Source organism: Vidua macroura, chromosome 4 (assembly GCF_024509145.1).
Source record: "Vidua macroura isolate BioBank_ID:100142 chromosome 4, ASM2450914v1, whole genome shotgun sequence".
Classification (NCBI taxonomy): domain Eukaryota; kingdom Metazoa; phylum Chordata; class Aves; order Passeriformes; family Viduidae; genus Vidua; species Vidua macroura.
In genome coordinates, this window is record NC_071574.1 from 3,910,911 (window position 1) to 3,931,086 (window position 20,176).

The following is a 20,176-nucleotide window of genomic DNA, read 5'->3' on the forward strand; positions in this document are numbered from 1 at the left end:
AGCATTATGTTATTCAATATCTTGCTAGATATATTTTTCTGTAGCTTAGGGAGTTATTCAAGCATTAATGCACAGACCATTGTTCTATTTGTCCTTACTTTTCTACTTCTTATATAACTTTTCTGCTGACAAATCTCATGGCTACTGCTTAGCTATAATCACAGCTCTGCTGTCTCCATGGCCTGCCTTTTGCAGCTTTCCCAAAACCCTCTGATTTTAAGGATTCCCACAGGGGATGCAGCAGGAAGCTCTTGGCACAGCTGCTCAGCCCTTCTGAGCCCGGGGGGCCGCAGCTGCCCCTCAGGCTGTGAGGGAGAACAGCAGCAGCCTCTTTGAGCAGCTGCAGCCTCCTGCAGGTGCCTCCCGAGCCTCCTTTGCTCCAGGCTGAACATGCCCAGCTCCCTCAGCTGCCCCTCATCACACCTGTGCTCCGGACCCTGCACCCGCTCCAGTGCCATCTCTGGACATGCCCCAGCCTCATAGTGCGGCCCCAAACCTGAGCCCATGATTCCAGATGCACTCTCAGCAGAGGACATTGGTCCTAAGTCATAGAATATTCTGAGCTGGATGGAAAGGATCCATGAGGATTGATCCTAAAGTACGCCAAAAATTCTCACAGTGGTGTTCAAATGTTGGGAGCAGCAGAAGAAAGACAGACATTTTTGATATCAGAGCATCAAACAACCTGAATTCATAAATGAAGAAATAGGTTATGATGGAATAAACCTAATTTATTTATATATTGCTTTCCATCATTTTAAAACTTGGCTTTATGTGATTGGTTTTTAGCATTTGTCGCTTTCCTTTTCTTGAGTAGAAATGAAACAGTTCATTTGAAAATAACACCAAGATGTACCTGCCACTGGCCATGATGAAGGCCATCAATAATGGCAGTAATGCCTCTGGGATAAAAAAGTCAAGGGAAAAAAAAAAAATAGATGGCCCAGATTGCAGCCAGAGAAGAGACCACAATGCCAAGAGAGAGTCTCAGGGAAGTTGCCAGTGGGGATGGATATGATGAAGGCAAGAAGCAGGAGTGGGCCATCAGCAGCAATTCCTCACAGCAGCACAGCAGGCCAAGGGAGCCTCCTCACAAGAGCCAAGAGGCCAGAGCTCCTCAGGACACTCATCTGCCCACAAAAATGCAACAGCCAGAAGCCTCCTTTGCATACCAAGGAGACCTTTTAAGTACTGCAAGGCCAGGAGGCAATATTAAGTAAGTACTTTAGTGCTTAAAGTAAGAGAATCCCTTAAGGCTTGGAAATCCAGCATTAGGCAAGGGAAAACGAGACGCGGGGTTTTATGTCCTTTAAAACAAAACTGTACATTTAAGGAGGATGAAGTAGAAATTCTGTAATAAAACACAGAAGAAATGTGAAGTGAAACGAAAGCTCTGCTTTTATTTCCAAAGACTGTAGAAGTTCATATGGAGCCATTGGGTTAGGTGGGAAAGAGGCTGGGCAGGGCAGGGGGGCTCAGTGGCACAGGCTGGCCCCCGCCTTGGGGACAGCCCGGGTGCTGCTGCCAGGCTGGCCTGGGTTCCCGCAGTGCAGCGGGGGGAGGGAGGTGTGGGCAGGTTCCAGCAGGGTTCCAAGGGTTCCATGACCTCTGACCCCTCCGTGGCACCTGGACACCGCGCCTGGGACATTCCGTTGGCTCTCAGGCTCTGCCAACGGCAGAACCGTCTTTGGGCAGCGCCCCGCTGGCTGCAGCAGGACAGAGCGAGCGCAGCTCCGTTCGGGGAGCACTGCTTGGCCAGAAAACCTGCTCGCAGCGCCTTTATTGCCACCGGGGAGCCATCCCTCGTCCCCAAGGCCGGCTTGTGCCAGGTAATTCCGCGCTTGGCTGCCGGGGTGCAAACAGGCCAGCCACGGCTGTCTCTGCTGCATTCCAGCGCCGGGCCCAAATGGGAACAGTTTCAAACCCAGGCTCTTGCTCCTGCCTCTGCAAGCTGACAGCAGTTTGCTGGGAGTCACTGACCAGGGAAATTGCCTTAAGGCCTTCTTTAGGCAAATATTTAGCAGTATTATTCTCCAGCTTGCAGTGGGGCAAATCACTTTCAAGTGGAAAGGGCAAGGTTGCAGGAGGGCTTGCTGCTGATTCAGCTTGAATCCTAAGCGTCTCTGAGGAGCAGGAGAGCCAGGCAATCCCTAGGAAAGGAGGGTGCCATGGCAAAGGCCCCTTGGTTCTGCCCCATGTGCTGCCAAAAGGTGCCAGCACTGAGAAGGAGAGGCTTGAGGGCAGACCCAGTAGATGTGTGGCAGGGGGGAACTCTGGGCTTTTCCTGGGCAGTGCCTGCAGCAGGTGCTCCAGCTGGGGGCCTGGGGTTGCCCCGTTGGGAGTGGGAGCAGCTGCCAGGGACCGCTCTTACAGTTGAACTGTCGCAGGCAAGGACTCCAGAGGGAGGTTGCAAAGCTCGTGTGGAAACACCCCCGTCCCAAAGTAAAGCCAAAGCTATTGATTTTTAATGTTTCCAGTTTTAGGAATCAAGGCCATTGTAATTACAATGGCTCTGTATATCCATATTTGTGTATCATGTGTGTATAACAACAATGGCCACCAGAATATTTGAATCACTCAAGGATAGGTTGGACAGGCCTTTGAGAAACCTTTCACTGGTCTAGTGAAAGGTGTCCCTGCCCCTGGCAGAGGGGTGGAACTAGGAGAAATCTAAGGCCCCTTCCAACCTAAAACATTCTATGCTTCTATGGTTTTACGGGGCTGTGGGTCTATGAATCTGGTGTATTCTCTGACTGTATGTCGACTTTTTCCTTCAAATACCTCAATATATGCAAAACACCAAGCTTTGCCCATAAAAATATCATGTGAAGTTTAGTGATAGCAACATTTGAAGGAAAAGCTCTTGAGATGGGTACAAAAGTTTTAAGTTTCCAAGCAGCTTCCAAGCTTCCTTGTTTCATTAGAGCAGCTCTTTGCCTGTGGCTGGATGGAGAAGGCAGACAGAAGAACAATCAAATATGTCCTGCTAGGGGATGCAGAAATGAGCCTGGCCAAGTAAAGCGTTGTCAAAAGCTTGTAAGAATTCCCATCAGGGTCGCAGGGGTGCCTGCTTTCCTCTCCACAGCGAGGAAAGCTTGTGTTCAGAAGCACAGCTTGGTTGCAAGAGCATTTTTGCCTTGCATGAATAGTGTCAGGTTAACGCCACCTGCGCAACCTCAAATCCACGGACGTCAGTGTGGTTGAAAACCTGGCCCTGTCAAAGGAATTGAAAAATGTTTTGACTGTTTAGTGAAATCTAGATTTTCCTGCTGGCCACTTGTGTGCTTTGTGGATCGTGTTAAGGATAAGCTGGTGACAGAGCAGGCCTCCAAGCCATGCTGTTTATTCACAAGCGGATGTGCATGTCTCTCCACACAAGTTATGCCAGCGCCAGGTCCATTCAAGAGAAGTTGGAAGAAAGTTGGAATGACTTCTCCCTGTATGCACTTGCTACTTCTCCCGCCTTCGTTTATCTTTAAATTCAAGGGAGCGCCGTGTTCTTTCAAGCAGTTTGCTTTCCAGCCAACATTTTGGTTTTCATGTTGGTAAGGAGGTAGCAAAGATGCAGTGTTTGTTTGCTTCCAGATGTGTCCTCTGAGCTTAGTGTGAGTGTCCATTAGGCTTCCCAGCAGCATGGGGAGGTGGGTGTTTGACAGGATTCCCATCTGTAGTGGCCTGTGTCTCCCTGTGGCTTGCAGAATGGTTCCCTGCTCATCCCTTCCCTGGTGTTAAAGCCGTGGCCTAAAGCACAGCTGCTTCACCTCTTCCCCCGAGTGTTTGTGCTCCTGTTTCACCCCAGTTGCCCTAAGTGGGGTGGTTAGCAAGACTTCACAGAATGCTCCTGTAGCCTCCTCCCCAGTGAGAAATCATTCTGCTCCCTCTGGAGTGTGAGATGCTGCAAGTGAATGTCACAAATTGAAATGTAAATGTTTTCAATCCTATTTCTGCATTTTTGAGATTTTTTGCATCTGCTGAGGGAATATTGTTATCTGTTCATATACAACCGTCTTTTTAAGGCTTTTTTTTTGCCCTCCATTTCTTTCCTTCCTCTTTCTACAAATGCTGCCATTCATGTGGGGCCCATTTTGTGGTCTACAGGCAGTGGCACTTTTGTTCTGAAAATTGAACTAAATTTCCTGGAGCCTATAGCAGTGGTCTGGTTTGTCGTGCTCTTGGCCAAATCTGGAGTTAAGAGCTGACTTGAAATGCAGCATTACTCCTGAGGGAAGAGGAAAATGGATCTCTTGGTTCTCCCATTCTCAGCTACGTGTGATCCTCATGTTTGGATGGTTTATGTTTAGGAGCGCTGCAATGACTCCCAGTTGGGCACTCCAGGTTCTGGGTGTAGCAAGTCCCTGGAGATCTTGACCTCCCCTTTAGGCATGAACTTGTGCAGATGGTGAATATCTGTTTGCTCTCTTCCAGAGAGGCTGACTCAAACTGAGACTTCGTAATGGAACCGACAGACAACCAGAACAGTGACAATAGGTAGGAATTAATTTGATGTAATCTTGGCTTCCCAGGTGCTGTGATGAATGTTGTGATGGTTTAGAAAAAGAATTCCCCCTCCAGTGCAAGAATCAGAATTCCAGAGTGGGACAAATGAAGTAAGGATTGTCCTGTCAGTGAGAGTGGCTTCAGAGCACATTGGTATTTTCAGAGCTTCTGTTACAGACTCCACCTGGATGTTATCGTGGGTCAGGGCAGATTCTCTGCTGAACATTCTGAAGCCAATCTCTTACAACTGGAGCCAGGGCACTCCCTTCTGCAGTTTGGGATGCTTTTGGCCTAGGAGTATTTTCCTGTTTCAGTCTGTAGCAAAGCGCGAGTTGTGTTTTTTTTGGGGTGGGGGCAATTTGTGCGAGTTTTTACTTCTTGTGGAACATATATGAAGATGATGAGGACTGAGCTGATGTTTCATGGCAGACATTCAGTTTCATCTGCCTCTTTGAACAGTCAGGTTGCTGGGGTTTTCCTGGTGCCACATCAAGTGTAAAGCAGCTGCAGCAAATACAGGACTATTTTTAACTCTCCAGTGCTGACTTGTTTTCCCCCTGGAGATGGAAGGGCTGGGATTGTAGAGTCCCCCAGCACCAAGGCTCCTAGGTGCTGGGCATATTGGTGTTAAAGCCTGGAGGTGCAGTTCCCAAAGCTTCCAAAATTCCCTGACCTTAAGGGAACTGTGCAGGGTTGAGTGGTAGCAGAGCTCAGGTTTGCAAAGGCTTTGAAGAGCATCTTGACGAACACCTTCAATGGCCAGGTCAGACATGGGCAGCAAAGCTGTCTCCAGGGCTGGGGAGACTGGGAGATCTACAGCAGACTCATATACTCCAAATTAGGAATGTCATCCAGTGCAAAAACCTGATTTTTTGTAAATAACAGCCCTTCAGTATGAGATGAGGCAGCTGTGCCTCTGCTCTAGGAATGATTAAACTTTCAGGAGCTGATTATTGGAGCAAGTGTGACTGCTGGGGCAGACAAGGCTCTCCCCTTGCAACCTGGGGCACTTGGGAAGTTGGATTTGCAAAGAAGAATTTAGCAATTGTATGCATAGAGAAGACTATGCAGTAGAGTAGAAATAGATACCTGCATCCACTGTGCCTGCATGCTTTTCCTTCCCTGATGTCCATAAATATCAGAGCCAGGGATTTCCCTCATTTTGCAATAGTCTTTCAAAGGCCAGGGACAGTTTAAAGGTTCTGGTTTCCCATGATGGGACACTTTATTGGTGTTTTGTTGTGGGGCAGGTGGGATTGAGTACATGCATATGTGGAAGAGGAGGAACAGGGGGATTTGACCTGGTGTTTTCTGAATGTCTGAGATCTTCTGTCTAATTACGCCGATGGGATGGCTTTAAATGCAGCTACACGATTTTCCAGGGAAGCAGCTTTCCAAATGTCTGTTTAAAGTAGAGAGTAAATTTCCAAGGTTGTTTATAAAGTGGATATAAATAGAATATGAATAGAGGATTCTGTTTGACTCACAAGGGGGGAGACTGGGGTGAGAGATCTGAAGGAGAACAAGACTGATGGTTTCTGCCATTAATCACTGCAAGTAGATTAGCCAGCTCATGTGCTGATCACCCTAGTTACTGCTTCTGCGTTTGTTTCACAAGGAAATGGGGAGGGTCTTTCCCTTCCCAACCTTCTTGATGGTTGGTATCAGGAGTAGCAATCCCTGAGAAGGATGTGTGCTGTCCCCTGTGTGTCTCATTGCTCTGGGGCACAGCACATGCTGGACAGAACCGATCTGTCCACTGTCAGCTTCCTGAGGATTTCAACATTGCTTTGCTGCTGGACATGTGCCCTTGTGAGAAAGCCCCAGTTTCTGCATGGAGTAAAAACAGGGGTTCAAGTGTTAACTCTCTTTTCTGTCTCTCTGTCTGAAAGCTGGAGCTACAACAGAGACTTGCTCCGCATTCTAGAGCAAGACAGGCGGAGGAGGCAGGTGGCTCCAGAGAAAGATCCATTCTTGGAGAATACTCCCATCTTTCCCAAGCCCTACAAGGTAATGGGAGGGGGGTGCAGGCTGGAAGGAGAGGAGAAAGGAGGCTTGGGGTGGGAGAGGTGAGCTGTGTCTTCTGCATGGGCTGTAGCAGACTTGAGCCCAATCCCTGCAAACACAGCATTTTCCCATCTGATGCACTGAGCTTGCCTAATTTCCCTTGTGGGGATGCATGGCGATTCCATGAAGATGCTGAGCAATGTCTTGCTGAGCTGGAGCTCTTGCTTGGGGTGTTTCTGACATTTCTCCCGCTCTATTCTTGTGTTTCAGACCAATAAAGAAGATGAGCTGTCAAGGCGCATTAAGAAGGTGCTGCGCAATGTAGACCCCAAGTTCTTGTTCCTGGTCCATGACTCCCCTCTGATTCCCCTATGGATTCCAAAAAAGCCCAAAATCAAGTCACAGACCCAGAGTCATAGGCCAGCCTCCAGTAAGACAAACCCATATGAGGACATATGGAGAGAATCCTCACCAGAATCACTGGACCTCACACCTGAGCAGAGCTATGATGCCTGTGATACAGATCTCTCAAAGCAGAGGTCAGAAGCCAAAGCTCCACAATCTGAAATCCTTCCTGAGCCTGTCAAGGTGAGTGCAGTTGGTTGGGGCCTCTGTTGTTGGCAGTCCCTCAAGGCCAAGGGACCAGCACACAGGCCCTGCCTGGTTCGTGGCTCAGCCTTCCCAGAGGTCAAAGGCACTTGGTTCCCAGGTGCAAGTTGGGGTTTTGCCAGGCTTATCCATCCGCACTGGAATGTTGCTGTGCCCTGTGGAATTTAGGAGTCCACAGTGCTGAGCTGCAGCAGCTGGTCCAGGAGGGCTGTGGAGATGGATTTCAAACTGTGTTTGGCCTTTGGAAGGAGAAGGAAGAGCTGGAGGCTGCAGTCAGCTTTTCCTGGAAAAGGGTGTTGATCAGCTGCAAAGGACTGGAGGCAACATCTTGTGGAAAATGAGAGGAAGCTGAGAGAAGTAAAGCACTGCAGGGCCTTGCCTTCCGCAGGAGCCATTCTTCATGCCAAAAAGATAAAGCACCTTTCTGGATCTCAAGCTCTTGAAAGTGCAGAGTGCTGCAATCAGCCCTCAGGCCACCAGCAAGGAGCAGTGTTTGTCCTTGCTGCTTGGGGGCCCACTTGAGGGAGGATCACTGTGAAGAAAGGAGCATGGATGCTGCATCTTCCTTGGAGAGTGCGGTGATGGAGGGGAAGGAGTGGGTGCCCAGAAAAAGTGTTTCTGAGAGAGGGGTCGAGTCCCTGCTGGCTTCTGCCATCAGCTGGGGGTGGACTCAGATCTTTGGGGTAGCCCAAAGCCAACTTCTCTCCTTAGTGCATCTCTGGGCACCCCTGGAGAACCTCCAATGGTCCAAATTTGGCTGCTAAGTCCATCACTTTGCCAAGCAATGGGAGAGTGAGAAATAGTAGTTGGGGATTTGCAAATCCTAGAGGGGCAAGAAGAGGATGCGAAAAGTCAGCCAGAATTTGCATAAAATGTGTTGCATCTTTCCAGAAGTGTCAGAAGTCAGTGTCTTGTCCAGACTGCTGTTGCCCTCAGAAGAATAAGGAGTCTCATTTTATTTGGGTGAATGAGAAATATTCCTCTTACTCTAGAACTGGCTTAGAGGAATTGGGAACTATTATTTCTGACTTTTTTTTTTTTTTTTTTTTTTTTTTTTTTTTTTTTTTTAACTAAGGAAGCTTTTTGCACAACTTTTAGAAGCAGAGGTGGCCTGTGCCTTTGAAAACAAAGCTTAGCTGCTTCATAGTATAATTCCATAAAGGGAGAAGACTGCACAGGCATACTTACATAATAATAATAACAGTAAGGATAAATAGCAGTAGTTGTAGTAGTAGCTTAAGAATGGAAACAATATTTCCAGAGTGCCAGGTTCCAAAGGGAGCACAGACATTTTTCTCAGAGGCAGAAGAGATGACTTTGGGAATTTCAACTGGTTTTCCACTTGGCCTCCATTATCAATTCCCCTTCAGATAGGCCTTTTGATCCTTAGTAGCATTTTATTATTAATGGAATTGCATGACTTCCTAGAGTGGTTGGTAACCAAATGCTGCTGTGTGCATGTCAATTAGTAAAAAACCCAAACAAACTCCTTCTGCCTCCCTTGTTCTTGTTTCAGAAAAAGAAGCTCATTGATGTGCCATCCACTGGAAAAACTTTGAAGGTTGGTGCTCTTCCATAATACATCTCTGTATTTGCTTATGTTTCGCATGCATTAAGGAAATGGATGGGGAAAAAATCCATTGCTCAGCTCCTATTCACTCCTCAGACGTTGCCCTCCCTGAAAGTGTGTTTTGGGGTGGGCTGAGGAGAAGTAGGGATAAAAGCTGGAGTTGTAAGATCAGCCTTCCTCTCAGTTTGTGAGCATAACCCTGTCTAGAGCAGTTCAAGAGCTGGACTGACAACTCATGCCAGGCAGCCAGAGCTGCTCCTCCCTCAAGCTGGGGGTTGCCTTTCCTGAGCTCCCCTTGTGCAAAGGCTCTGGACCTGCTGCCTCGTGTCTGGGCTTCCAAATTTCCATTTGGGAAACAAAGGGAAACCAGCCCCATGCTTCCAGTGCAGGGTGTCACTGAGAACCAGATGCCATTGTGCCTCGGAGTGTGTCTGAGTGGGCCAATGTGGTAGCAAACTTCTCTTTCCTCTTTTCCATTGTTTTCAGTAGGCTCTGTATTTGTAGAGATGTAACATGTTTGAGTCAGAGGAGGCAGATGAGTGGAGAATGCTTCAGGGACACGCACTTTTGTTACAGTTGTGATCTCCAATGTGATGTTTTTCATGAACACTTGAAGCATGTCATCTCTGTGGAAGCACAAACCCCATTTTATCTTGATTGTCAGCAAAAGCATTATCTGAGAGTGTTAGACACAAGTGGGAGTGCAAAGAGTGCTGACAACCAAGTCAGTTTTTGGTGGTGCCTACACCAGGCACACAGATATGCCTTTAAATCATCCTTTCTTGTTGCACTGTGCTGAGTTCCCTGAGCTAACCTTGCCTCCCCCTCTCCTCTTTGTTTTTGTGAACAGGTTGTGGAAAAGCCATCTTCTTCACTTGCTTCTCCAAGGTACACTTGTGTTCCCAAACCACCCTCTAGACCAAACAAACTACTTTTCATTTGAGGGGGAGAGGGGAAGAGGTTCCTGGTTTCCCTTGAAGCTGCATGCTTTGATTTGAGGCTATTCTCAGGGCTGCTGTTAAAAATTGGTTTCATTTTTGTGGGGTTTTCCGGAAAGCTCCCATTAGAAATGAATAATCCAGGCATGCTGGAGTTTACCTATGAACCAGACTTATATTTCCCCAGGTGTTCCTTTCTTTTCTCCTCCTTGGCCCCAGTGTATCTGTAGATCATATGTTTTTGTATTGACCAAGAATCCATCCTAAAATTTGTTACCCTTTATTGGAAATGTATCTTTTGGGGGTTCAGGCTTTCAGAAAGGCACTGGGCTGTTTTGGGTTTTTTTTTTTTAACTTTAGTTGGTTGAATGCAACTTCACAATGTAGCAAGGAGTTCCTGTTTACATTCTTGTCTGGCAGGGTGTGAATTAAAGGTTTTATTATTCCCAGAGGGTTTTTTCATATGGTGCTTTATTTTTGGAGCATAGCAATGTATTCCTCTGGCCTTCTCCCCTCTGCTCTCAGTGCCCAAACACAGGGTTCAGTCCTAATTTTGAATGCTGCCATGTCAGTGGAATAAGTAAGTAACCTTCCCCCCTGCTGCTGCCTAATTTTGTCTCCTGGTGGCCTTGCAGAGCTCTCCAGTCCCAGCACAAGAGGATGACACCAGCACAGCCCAGCATCTCGGAGTCAAAGAGCACCAGGGACTGCCACAGCTCCTCAGTCTCTGCACTTCCAAGAGCACCAGCATCTGAGGTGAATGCAAATCAAAAGCAGAGCCCCTTGCCTCACACTCTCTGCTGTCTGAGGGCAGTCAGGACAGGAGACCTTAAATACTGTCACTGTGCAGGTGTCCCCTTGAGACCTCTGCAGCAGCATCAGACATTCCTTGCCCTCTGCTTCATTTCCATACTTCGTCATTAATAAATCCTTCCTGGACATCTGGTGCCAATCCTGGCAGGGTTCCCCCTTGTCCTTTGGCATCATTGTCTAGCCCTTCTGGAGCTTCCACTCCAGGATTAATCCATTCTGCAGCTGAGAGGTGAAACTTTGAGTGCATATGCTGAATGATCCTTCTCTGCTGTAGGTATCTCTGGGCTGTGGGCCCCTGATTTCTCTTCATGGGTGTTTTGAGTACTGGCTCTGTTACTGAAAAATTCCTTCTTTCATTTTCTGCGTATTTCAGTCCTGTCAATGCCATATTTTCTAATACTGCTTGCTCTCAAAGATGAACCTGTCTTTGATAAAACAGTCCTCCAGTGCTGAAGCCTGGAGAGAGAGGAGGAGGAAGAAACAGTGAGACTGCAGCCCTGGAACTATGGCCTATGTGCTGCATGTAACAGCTATGGGAGAGGTGATTGGGCAACAAGGCTGGGCTGCTTGGCTCTTGGGAAACATCCAGTGAGCTGTACTGCATGGAGGAGAGAGATTCAGACAGACAAAGGATCTTGGGAAGGGTGATCGAGGGGGCTTTTGGCTGAAAGCTCATCCCTTACTCCTGTTCTGGGTGAAAGAAGAGCAGTGAGGACACTCCTGCCCTGCAGGGAACCTGACATTGAAGAGTTCTAGAGCAGAAGAAACTCTGCTGTTCTTCCCTCCTCCTGCTTTGAATTGAACTGTTTGGCCTCAGTTATACTGAACAGCCACATGCCAAATAGGATTTTTCCTCTGACCTCCCTGGACATCCCTTAGGAAAGCCATTTCTTCCAGGCCAGGATTTTGGCTCATTCAATGTCTGAGGCGTGTGTCACCTGCAGCTGGGAATTCCTTACTGATGGCTTCTTTTCCTGACAGCACTGAAAACTTGAGGCTTCCAGCCTGAATAGCTAAGCAGATCCAGTGCAGAGTGAATTAATCCAGAGGGGATAACCATGCAGGGACTCACTTTGCCTTCACAGAGTCACTGAACAGCTCTTTCCTCTCTTCCCCAAAGCAGAACCTTTACTTTCCTGTGTCACCCCAGTCTCTTTAAGGCATCTTTCCAAATTAACTGTGAAATGCCTTAGAAATACAGCACACATGAAGCTCAGATGTATCTCTTGTCCTTCTGTGCCAGCTTTTACCTCTTCTCCCAGCACATGAACAAAGCTGTTTGTAAAGCCAACCTTCTTGTTCAGGTCTTTAAGAATCCCTCAACCCCAACAGAGAGCCTTGTATTGCCTGCACTGACAGACTTCATGGCAGGGCCAAGAATTATGGAGTGTCAGTGTGCAGAAAGGAACAGGAATGTGGCATCTTCCTTGGAGTGTGTTTAAAAAGGGAAGTCCAAAAAATCCCATCCAAACAAACAAACAAACAAACAAAAAAAAAAAAAAAAAAAGGCAAGTCAAGCTGTGTTCCTCTGCAGTTTGCAAAATCTGGAGCCAAGAAGCAGAATTTCAGGAAAACTCAAGAGCACTTCTATTCTCAGGTAGAATGAAGAGGCCTCCCTTGAAGTTGGCTGAAAACAGATGAAGAGTCTGCTCTATCTTGCACGAGCTCCATGTGTGGGTGCTTTCCTTGTGCCAGAATCAAATCCTCACCAGAATCAAAGCAACCTTGCAGAGCTGGTCCATTAGCTGGGCTTAGTTTGAAGTTTGTGGTCTCTGCTTTAGTCCTTCAGAAAAGCTCCTGTGTCTAAAGGCCTGAACCTTTTCCTGTGTTCAAATGTGTGTAATACGTAGTAGGATGTCTTTCCAGGAGCCCAAGTGATGATGGTCAAGTGCTTTACCAAGCAAAAGCTCAATCTTGGCAGGAGGATCCAGCCCAAGTTACCTGACTGTTCTGAACTGGAAGCCAAGCACCAACTGCACCTTGCAAGGGTTGCATTTTGGTCAAGGTGTTTGGGTTTTTGTTTGTTTGTGTTTTTTGTTTGTTTGTTTTGTTTTGTTTTTTTTTTTTACTTCAGAAAAATGAGTCTGATATTATTTGGGTGAATGACAAATATTCCTCCTTCTCTAGAACTGAACTGGGAATTTCTCTAGAATTGAGAACTTTTATTTCTAACAATTTTTTCTTAACTAATGAAACCTTTTGCTCAACTTTTTCACATGCAGAGACAGTCTGTGCCTTTGCAGGCAAAGCTGCGCTGCTACAATAGCAACTGAAGGAAAGTGACTTTCAATAAAGGGAGCAGACTGCAGAAACATACTTTCTTAATAATGTTAAATTAAAGTCAGCAATGGAAACAGTGTTTCCTGACTGCCAGGGAAGGCAGACATTGATCTTGCAGGAGGCGACTGGTGGTTTCAGTTCTTGCTCCGCCTGGTCTCTGTTCCTTACTGCCCTTCAGATGGAACTGTTATTCCTCATTAGCATTTCATTATGAACGGACTTGTATGACATTTCTAGAGCTGTTGGTCAGCAAATGTTTGCTGAGTGCATGCTTGTTTGGTATCAAGGAGTAAAATACCCGAACAAACTCACAGTGCTTCTTCCCTCTTTCTTGTTTCAGCCCATCGTGCACATTCATGCGCAGTCCGTGGAAGAAATAATGAAGGTGGGTGCTCTTCAATACCAGATCTCCATGGGAAAGCCAGTACAAATCCATGGGGAGGTGGATCCCTCTGACTCTGGGAAGCGTGAAAATCCCTCTGTGTCCATCAGCAAAACTCCTGAGAGCTGCTTCTCTCCTTCTCTTTCCAGGAAATGAGCAGCCCCCTGTCACCTCTCCTGCCACCTCTTCAGTCACCTGCTAGAACAGACACTTCCAAATTTCCACTGCAGGCAAAGGTAACCCTGCCCATTTTTGCCAGGGATTCTGATAAATTACAAGAGATCTTTCTGCTGAGCAGAAGTTCGGTCTTGGCAGAAGGAGCCTGCCTGGAGGCCAGCCTGAGTTCCTTGACCATAAACAGTGTTGAGTGTTAGAAACCAAGCAGAAACTGCACGTTGTGTGGGGTTCCATTTTACCCAGGTGTTTTGGGTTTTTTTTTACTTCAGTACAAGAAAGAGTCTGATTTTATTTGTGTGAATGACAAATATTCTTGTCACTTGTGAACTGTCTTAGAAGAATTGGGAACTATTATTTCTAATTTTTTTTAACTACTTTTTTTTTTTTTTTTTTTAACTACTGAGGCTTTATGCACAACTCTTACATGCAGAGGCAGCCTGTGCCTTTGCAGGCAAGGCTCAACTGCTTCAACAGCATCTTTGGGAAAGTGCAGTTTCATAAAGGGAGCAGACTACACTAATATACCTTATTGAAAAATAGTGACAATAAGGATATGATAATGATGGTAATAATAATAATATTAATAATAAATAAAAATAGTAATAGTAACAAAGAGGAGTATGAGCAAAAGTTTAGAAATGGAAACAGTGCTCCCTGACTGCCAGATTCCAAAGGGAAGACAGACACCTCAGAGGAGGAGTTGGCATTGCTGGGCTCAGCTCTCTCCATGCCTGGTCTCCATTATTAACTCCCCTTTAGATAGGCTTTTCATCCTTACTTTAATTTTATTATTTATACACTTGCAATACATTTATAGAGCTGTAGGTAAGCAAAGGTTTGCTGAGTTCCTGCCAATTAGTAAAAAACCCAAACAAACTCCTTCTGTTTCCCTTGTTCTTGTTTCAGGCAAAGAAGCCCTCTGATGTGCCATTGATTGAAGAAATTTTTAAGGTAAATGCTCTTAAATAGAAGATCTCTGTGTTTGGTTGTGTTTTGCATACATTAACAAAATGAGTGGGGACAAAATACATTTTGAGAGCCACTTCTCTCCCTCTCTTTCCAGGAAATGAACAGCTCACCACCATCTCTTCTGTCACATCTCCAGATGCCTACAAGAGCAGAGACTTCCAAACTTCCATTGGCAACAAAGGTGACCCAGCCCATTTATGCCAGGGCTTCTGATTAAATACAAGAGATCTTTCTGCTTAGCAGAAATCCAGCTCAGCTGTTTGGCAGCTCTTAGAATGCTTTAAAAATATTTATTCAAAAATGCACATGCCCATAACGTGCCATTAACACAGTCTTGGTGTCAGTAGATGTGTTGTTTAGCTACATGCTAAGCTACTTTGTCCTTTTATTCTAGGAATTCCAACCTGATGGATCTGCAGCACAGAAGCAGAGTAAGTAGAGATGCAAAGAAAACACAGTTCTTTGCATGCTGACAGGTAATTTTTTAATGTTATATGTGGCAGAGACCATAGAATGTTTACACTTATCCAGCAGTGTGATTTCCTCTGCTTTGCTGAAAAGGGATGAATTTAGGAATGGCTTAAGAAACTGTAACCAATCATTACCTAGACCTCAAGGTAGCTGTTCAGCAGAGGATAAGCAGTATTTAGTTAGGAAACTCCCATCTGGAGTGAGGAACAATCTTGGTGGCAAACCCCTCCCTAGCAAAAAGTGACTCTCTAACTGGTGCTGACAGATCACAGGGTAAAATGGCTACAAGGGAGGCACATAAATGCAACTTTTTCATTTTTGCTTTCCAGAGCAGGCTGGCACAGCTTCAGAAACGTTGCTGAGTTCTCAGCCAAGGACATCGTAAGTAACCAGACTCTGTTCCTATCTCTACTGGGCAGTTACTTAAAATAATCTGGAATGCACAAAAATTTGGGTTATCAGTCAGATTCTTCTCAGAAAACATCATTGCAGGGAATTTTCACCAACAGAAAAATTATTATTTTATGACAGTCTCACTAAATTGTTTAGGTTTGAAAAGACCTTGAAGATCATCAAGTCCTATCATTAGCGCAGCAACGCCAAGTGCACTAAACCATGTCATGATTGCAATGACTGCAATTAAAACCAAAACAAAATAAAAGTGAAGAGAAAAAAACCCCAGTCTTCATGTACCAGACTGAAGTTTTTTCTTCTTTTAATCTGTGGTGCTTAACATCTTGTTTGAACTCGTCAACCTACTGATAATGGATTAGGCTGATATAAATGCTAAGGCACACCAGCTGAATCTGATCTTTCCTGGTTATGGTTTTGATGCCAGGCAGGACAAGTAAAGCTACAGCTACCTAAACTGTGTAGATCTACTGATGATATTTTAAAGTTATTTTGTTGTAAAACTTTCTTCAATTTCCCAAGTAGAAGTTTTCAAAAAAAATGTTGTTGTTATTTTATTTAAAAAGAAATACAAAGAAATATAGTATTTCACATGGACAGTCTAAAAACCTCACTTTATATGCTAATAATATAGCTAGTTGTAGAGTGGGATAAAGACAAAATTTCTATAACCTATGGGAATTGTGTGTGTTTGAATGGGTGTGAGTTGGAGGTTTGATAATTTCCAAGCTTTTTTTTATTCTGGTGCTTTGTATTTTGAGTACGACAATGAATTCCTCTGGCCTTCTCCCCTCTGTTCTCAGTGCCCAAACATAGGGTTCAGTCTTAATTTTGAATGCTGCCATGTCAGTGGAATAAGTAAGTAACCTTCCCCCCTGCTGCTTCCTAATTTTGTCTTCTGGTGGCCTTGCAGAGCTCTCCAGTCCCAGCACAAGAGGATGGCACCAGCACAGCCCAGCATCTCGGAGTCAAAGAGCACCAGGGAGTGCCACAGCTCCTCAGTCTGTGACAGAGAGATCAGCTCCAGTGACAGTGAGGACAGCCTTCCAAGGGTGCTGGACCTCCCAGCATCTAAGGTGAATAGAGAGACCATGGAGAGGCTGCTTCCACAGCCCCTTGCCCACTGCAGGGCTGGTGTCTTAGGAAGGTAGCAGATGTTGTACTTCTCTGTTACCAAATTCTGCCTGGCTTGTCCTGGAAATACTGATTTGTAAGACCCCTCTCACTCCAATGAAGGCTTAGGTATTTGCCACTGACTGGTTTATGGGTTTTTTTATTGATCACATATGCATCCATGGTGCTCAAGGAGCAAGTTAGTGCCTGTGGCCTGTTAGTTTAGAGTCAGTTCGTCACAGGCCAAAGGCCAGACTTTAAGACCTCTGGGCAAGAGTCCCTGGGCTCTGGGGAGCTGTGCTAGGACAGAAAGAGTCAAAAAAGGCATCAGTCTTGAATCCTTCTTTTCTCTTTTGTTGGCAGCCTGAGCCACCAGCTTTTAACAAGTGGTACCTTCACAACATAGTGACCCAGATAAAGCGAGGAGCAGTACAAAGAGAGGGTCTCAGGGAAATTACCCATGGGAATGGACATGAGGAGGGTGTGAAGCAGGAGCAGGGCATCAGCAGCAATTCCTGCCAGCAGCACTCCAAGGCAAGGGAGCCTTCTTACAAGAGCTGTGGCCAAGTGGCCAAGGATTTCCACAAGACCTTTGCCCAAGTGGCTGAAGACACTCACAAGACCTCTGGCCAAGTGACAAAGGCTCTTCAGGAATCTCATGTTACGAGCACACACAGCTCTCTAAAGCCTCTTGTGCACACCAAGGAGGCCTTGCCCAGGAAGATTGTGGGTATCAAAAGGCCCAGCGAGCCCCTGGAGCATGACAAATCCAAAAAAGTCCTGAAGCTGGAGAGTGAGCCTGGTCACTCTCAGAGGTCAGAGTTGGAGGTCAGAGACCAGTCCTTCAAAGACAAGCTGAAAGTCCAAGAAGCAGAGAAACCAAATCCTGCTTTCAGAAAAGGCGTGAAGCTGGGAGTGCAAAAACCCTCTAAGAACAGGGAGGACAAGGACCCTGACAAGAGCTTTGTCCACATGCCCAAGGTTCCTGACCAGAGTTGTGGCCAAGTGGCCAAGCCTACTCACGAATCTGACATTACATCCAAGCCCAGCTTTCTGAAGCCTCCTGTGAACACCAAGGAGGCCTTGCCCAAGGATACTCTAGGCATCAAAAGGCCAAGTATGTCCCAGGTACATGACGAATCCAAGAGAGTCTGGAAGATCAAGAATGAGACTGGTCTTTTGCAGGTCATAGACCAGTCTTGCAAGGACCAGCCCAAAGTCACAGTGAAGCCAAAAGCCATTGACAAAAAAGACCTGAAGCCGGCACTTCACAAGCCCTCTGAGAAGAGAAAGGGCTCCCACCAGGTCAACACCACAGGCTTTTTGGAGCCCAGGCTCCTGAGACATGCTCAGGAGTATGATGCCCTCATGCCCAGTGGCCACAGGCCTGGGGATTTACACAAAGGGAAAGTGCCCTTGCCTCCTGGGGAGAAGAAGTTATTCCCGCCTGCAAGGGAGGTAGACATGAAGAGGAAAGCCATGAGGAGTCCTGAGGAGTCCCCCAGAAAGAAGGTGAGAGAAGCTAGAGGAAGTGGGTTTGGACAATGACCAAGGTGGTGTTTGAAAAACCTGTGTGGAGTTTCCCGTTCATAGATTGGCAGTAGACCCGCGATGCTTCTCCTCGAAAGGGAGTTCCAGTCTGTTACTTTTTTCTTTTTTCAAACAGAATCTATCAAACCGAGCTGTATTGGTCTGTACTTTAGGTGAACTTTCAAGACCTGAGTGAATTTTTTTCCCTGTTTTTTTTATTCTTGCTAGAGGGAAGACAAGGGGGATACTCCCAGGAAGAAAAAGGAATGAGACAAAAAATTCCCAACAAAATAATTTCAGCTTTCAGCAAACAAAGGCTCCAATAAGCTGAAGTGAGTATGCAGTGATGGGATGTCAGAAAGATGTGTAAATCTAAGTCTCTCTTCAGAAGGGAAAGATGAAGAACTGTATCTCCTGTCCAGACACTCAAGAGTTCGCTTCTAACATGATGTGCATTCTGCAACTACAACTGCTGCAGACTGGCATTTACATGCTGGAAGCTACTGTTGATTGGGGGTTTATGTATAAATTACGAATGGGATGGGATTGTTGTGGAACGTGTGTTAAGTTTATTTTTTAGCATTAGTCTTATTACATGGTTATGACAATGGGAAGATATTAGTAGTTTACATTTTTGGTAACATACAAAGAACTTAATGTTACAATTTCAAAAGTTTTTTGACTAATCACACAAAACAAAAGCATATTGACAGTACTTGTATCTAACTACTATAAGTACATGTATTTTTTTGTTAAAACAATGTTTCCTTATTTTGAATGTAATATTTCTTTGTAAGCTTTAAAACACAATGCACAGAGTTCTTATTATTAAGCTTAGAACTTCTTAATATCTTGCTAGATATATCTTTCTGTAGCTTAGGGAGTTATTCTAGACAAGTCTTAATATACAGACTATTGTTTTATTTGTCCTTATTTTTTTACTTCTTATATAATTTTTCTGTTGATAAATCTTAGAGCTATTGCTTAGCTCTAATTGTAGTTTTGTTGTCTCTGAGGTTTGCTTTTTGTAGCTTTCCTAAAACTCTCTGATTTTGAGAATTCCCACAGAAACAACCAGTGCATAAAGCAGCTCTGAAGGTGTAGGTGATTAAGAGTAGGGAGCCTTTCCCTTCTGACATCCTCTGAAAGCACAGAGGTGTCGGGGCTGATGATTGGCTGGGGGAAGGGATGTTCCAATTGCAGTAGGAATGGAAGAGCTTTAATTCTGGAGTTTCTTCCTCAGGGAAAATGAGCAGCTGTCTTAGTCACGTGCTGGCTTTTGCAGTGGGAAGGGTAGGAGGTAGTTTTGGGCAGAGAGGGCTCTGGATCAGGTTGAGGATGGTGCTGTGCTCTGTGTCAAATCATCCTTGGTGCAGCATCAGCTGAGCCAAGGCAGAGCAGCTGGAGAGCATGTGTGCAGTGAGTAGGGACCAAAACATGGGAAAAGTGGGTGCTGAAAGAGGTGAGAGGACTGTCCCATGCACAGCAGAGTTAGGCAAGAAGTGCAGCCTCAGACCTGAGCCTTCTCACTGGGTTTAACTTCATTTCCTGCTCTTCTGATGCTGCAGTCCATGAGCTGGGATTCACTGCTTGGTGCGTTCTTGGAAACTTTGCGAAGCTGGCTAAAAATGATGGAAATGAGCAGTGGTGAAACAAGGTTGAGAGCTATCTGGTGCTGCTTCTTGCTGCCAGAGTTCCCTGGTCATCCTGATTTCAGATGATCAGAAATCTGCTAGGGCACTGTTATTGAATGTGAAAGTCTCTGCCAATTCAAACTCCCTCTTATTTGAAGCCTCTCAGCTTTGGAAGTGATGTCTAGTTGAGACATTGGCATGAGTGGCAGGATATAGGCAAGCTTTTAAGAAATGCCTATGTTATATGTACATCATAATCATGAATTTTCTTCTCTTGTCCAGAGCATCAGAAAATTCATTCCAAACTGAGAGGAAAAATGTGGTGCTGCCACCACTACCGGCCATGACTGCTGCACAACGTGCATCAAATTCGACTATGACGACCCAAAAGGGACCCAGAACTGTGACTGATGACCTGAACCTGCCTGCCGTGGATAACCCTGCCAGGAACCAGGATCCTTTGTTTGCCAAGCACAGGAAAGTGGAGGAAGACCACAAGGAGCAATCCCAGGGCATCAACACTGGTACTGAGGAGAGCTGGTGGGAGGATTCCTGCAACCCACATGTGCTGTGTGATTCATTTCGGAAACATCCTCTCAGATAAGTGACAATTTCTGACTGTAGGCAACTGCAACCTGGGCCTCAGGTTTTATAGCATGCTGACAAAATTATTGCATTTATGGGTTAAAAAAAATTAGATTTTACTGGCTGTTTATAAAAATTTGGCTCTTTACTGACAGCTCGAGGTATGGGGTCAAGGATGTTGGCGGGGGGG

At 45.7% G+C, this 20,176-nt stretch overlaps 2 protein-coding genes across 3 annotated transcripts in view; one reads left to right on the top strand and one right to left on the bottom strand.

Annotated features, from left to right (window-relative positions):
* KLHL8 (kelch like family member 8) overlaps nt 1–20,176 on the bottom strand; it is a 59,169-nt gene that overhangs the window by 14,010 nt on the left and 24,983 nt on the right. The window lies entirely within an intron of this gene.
* Nucleotides 40–19,773, top strand: LOC128806019 (AF4/FMR2 family member 1-like). Of its 2 annotated transcripts, XM_053975186.1 has the most exons (17): nt 40–1,829; nt 4,426–4,488; nt 6,390–6,507; nt 6,775–7,092; nt 8,630–8,674; nt 9,534–9,571; nt 10,257–10,377; nt 13,055–13,099; nt 13,246–13,332; nt 14,180–14,224; nt 14,337–14,423; nt 14,637–14,673; nt 15,043–15,094; nt 16,038–16,200; nt 16,601–17,749; nt 17,996–18,099; nt 19,684–19,773. In XM_053975186.1, the coding sequence occupies exons 2-16, from the start codon at nt 4,454–4,456 to the stop codon at nt 18,035–18,037; spliced, it is 2,382 nt and encodes a 793-aa protein (XP_053831161.1). In that variant the 5' UTR covers nt 40–1,829; nt 4,426–4,453; the 3' UTR covers nt 18,038–18,099; nt 19,684–19,773. The 2 variants fall into 2 exon arrangements, with proteins under 2 accessions (XP_053831161.1, XP_053831162.1); XM_053975187.1 differs by lacking the exons at nt 10,257–10,377; nt 13,055–13,099; nt 13,246–13,332; ... (2 more) ...; nt 14,637–14,673; nt 15,043–15,094.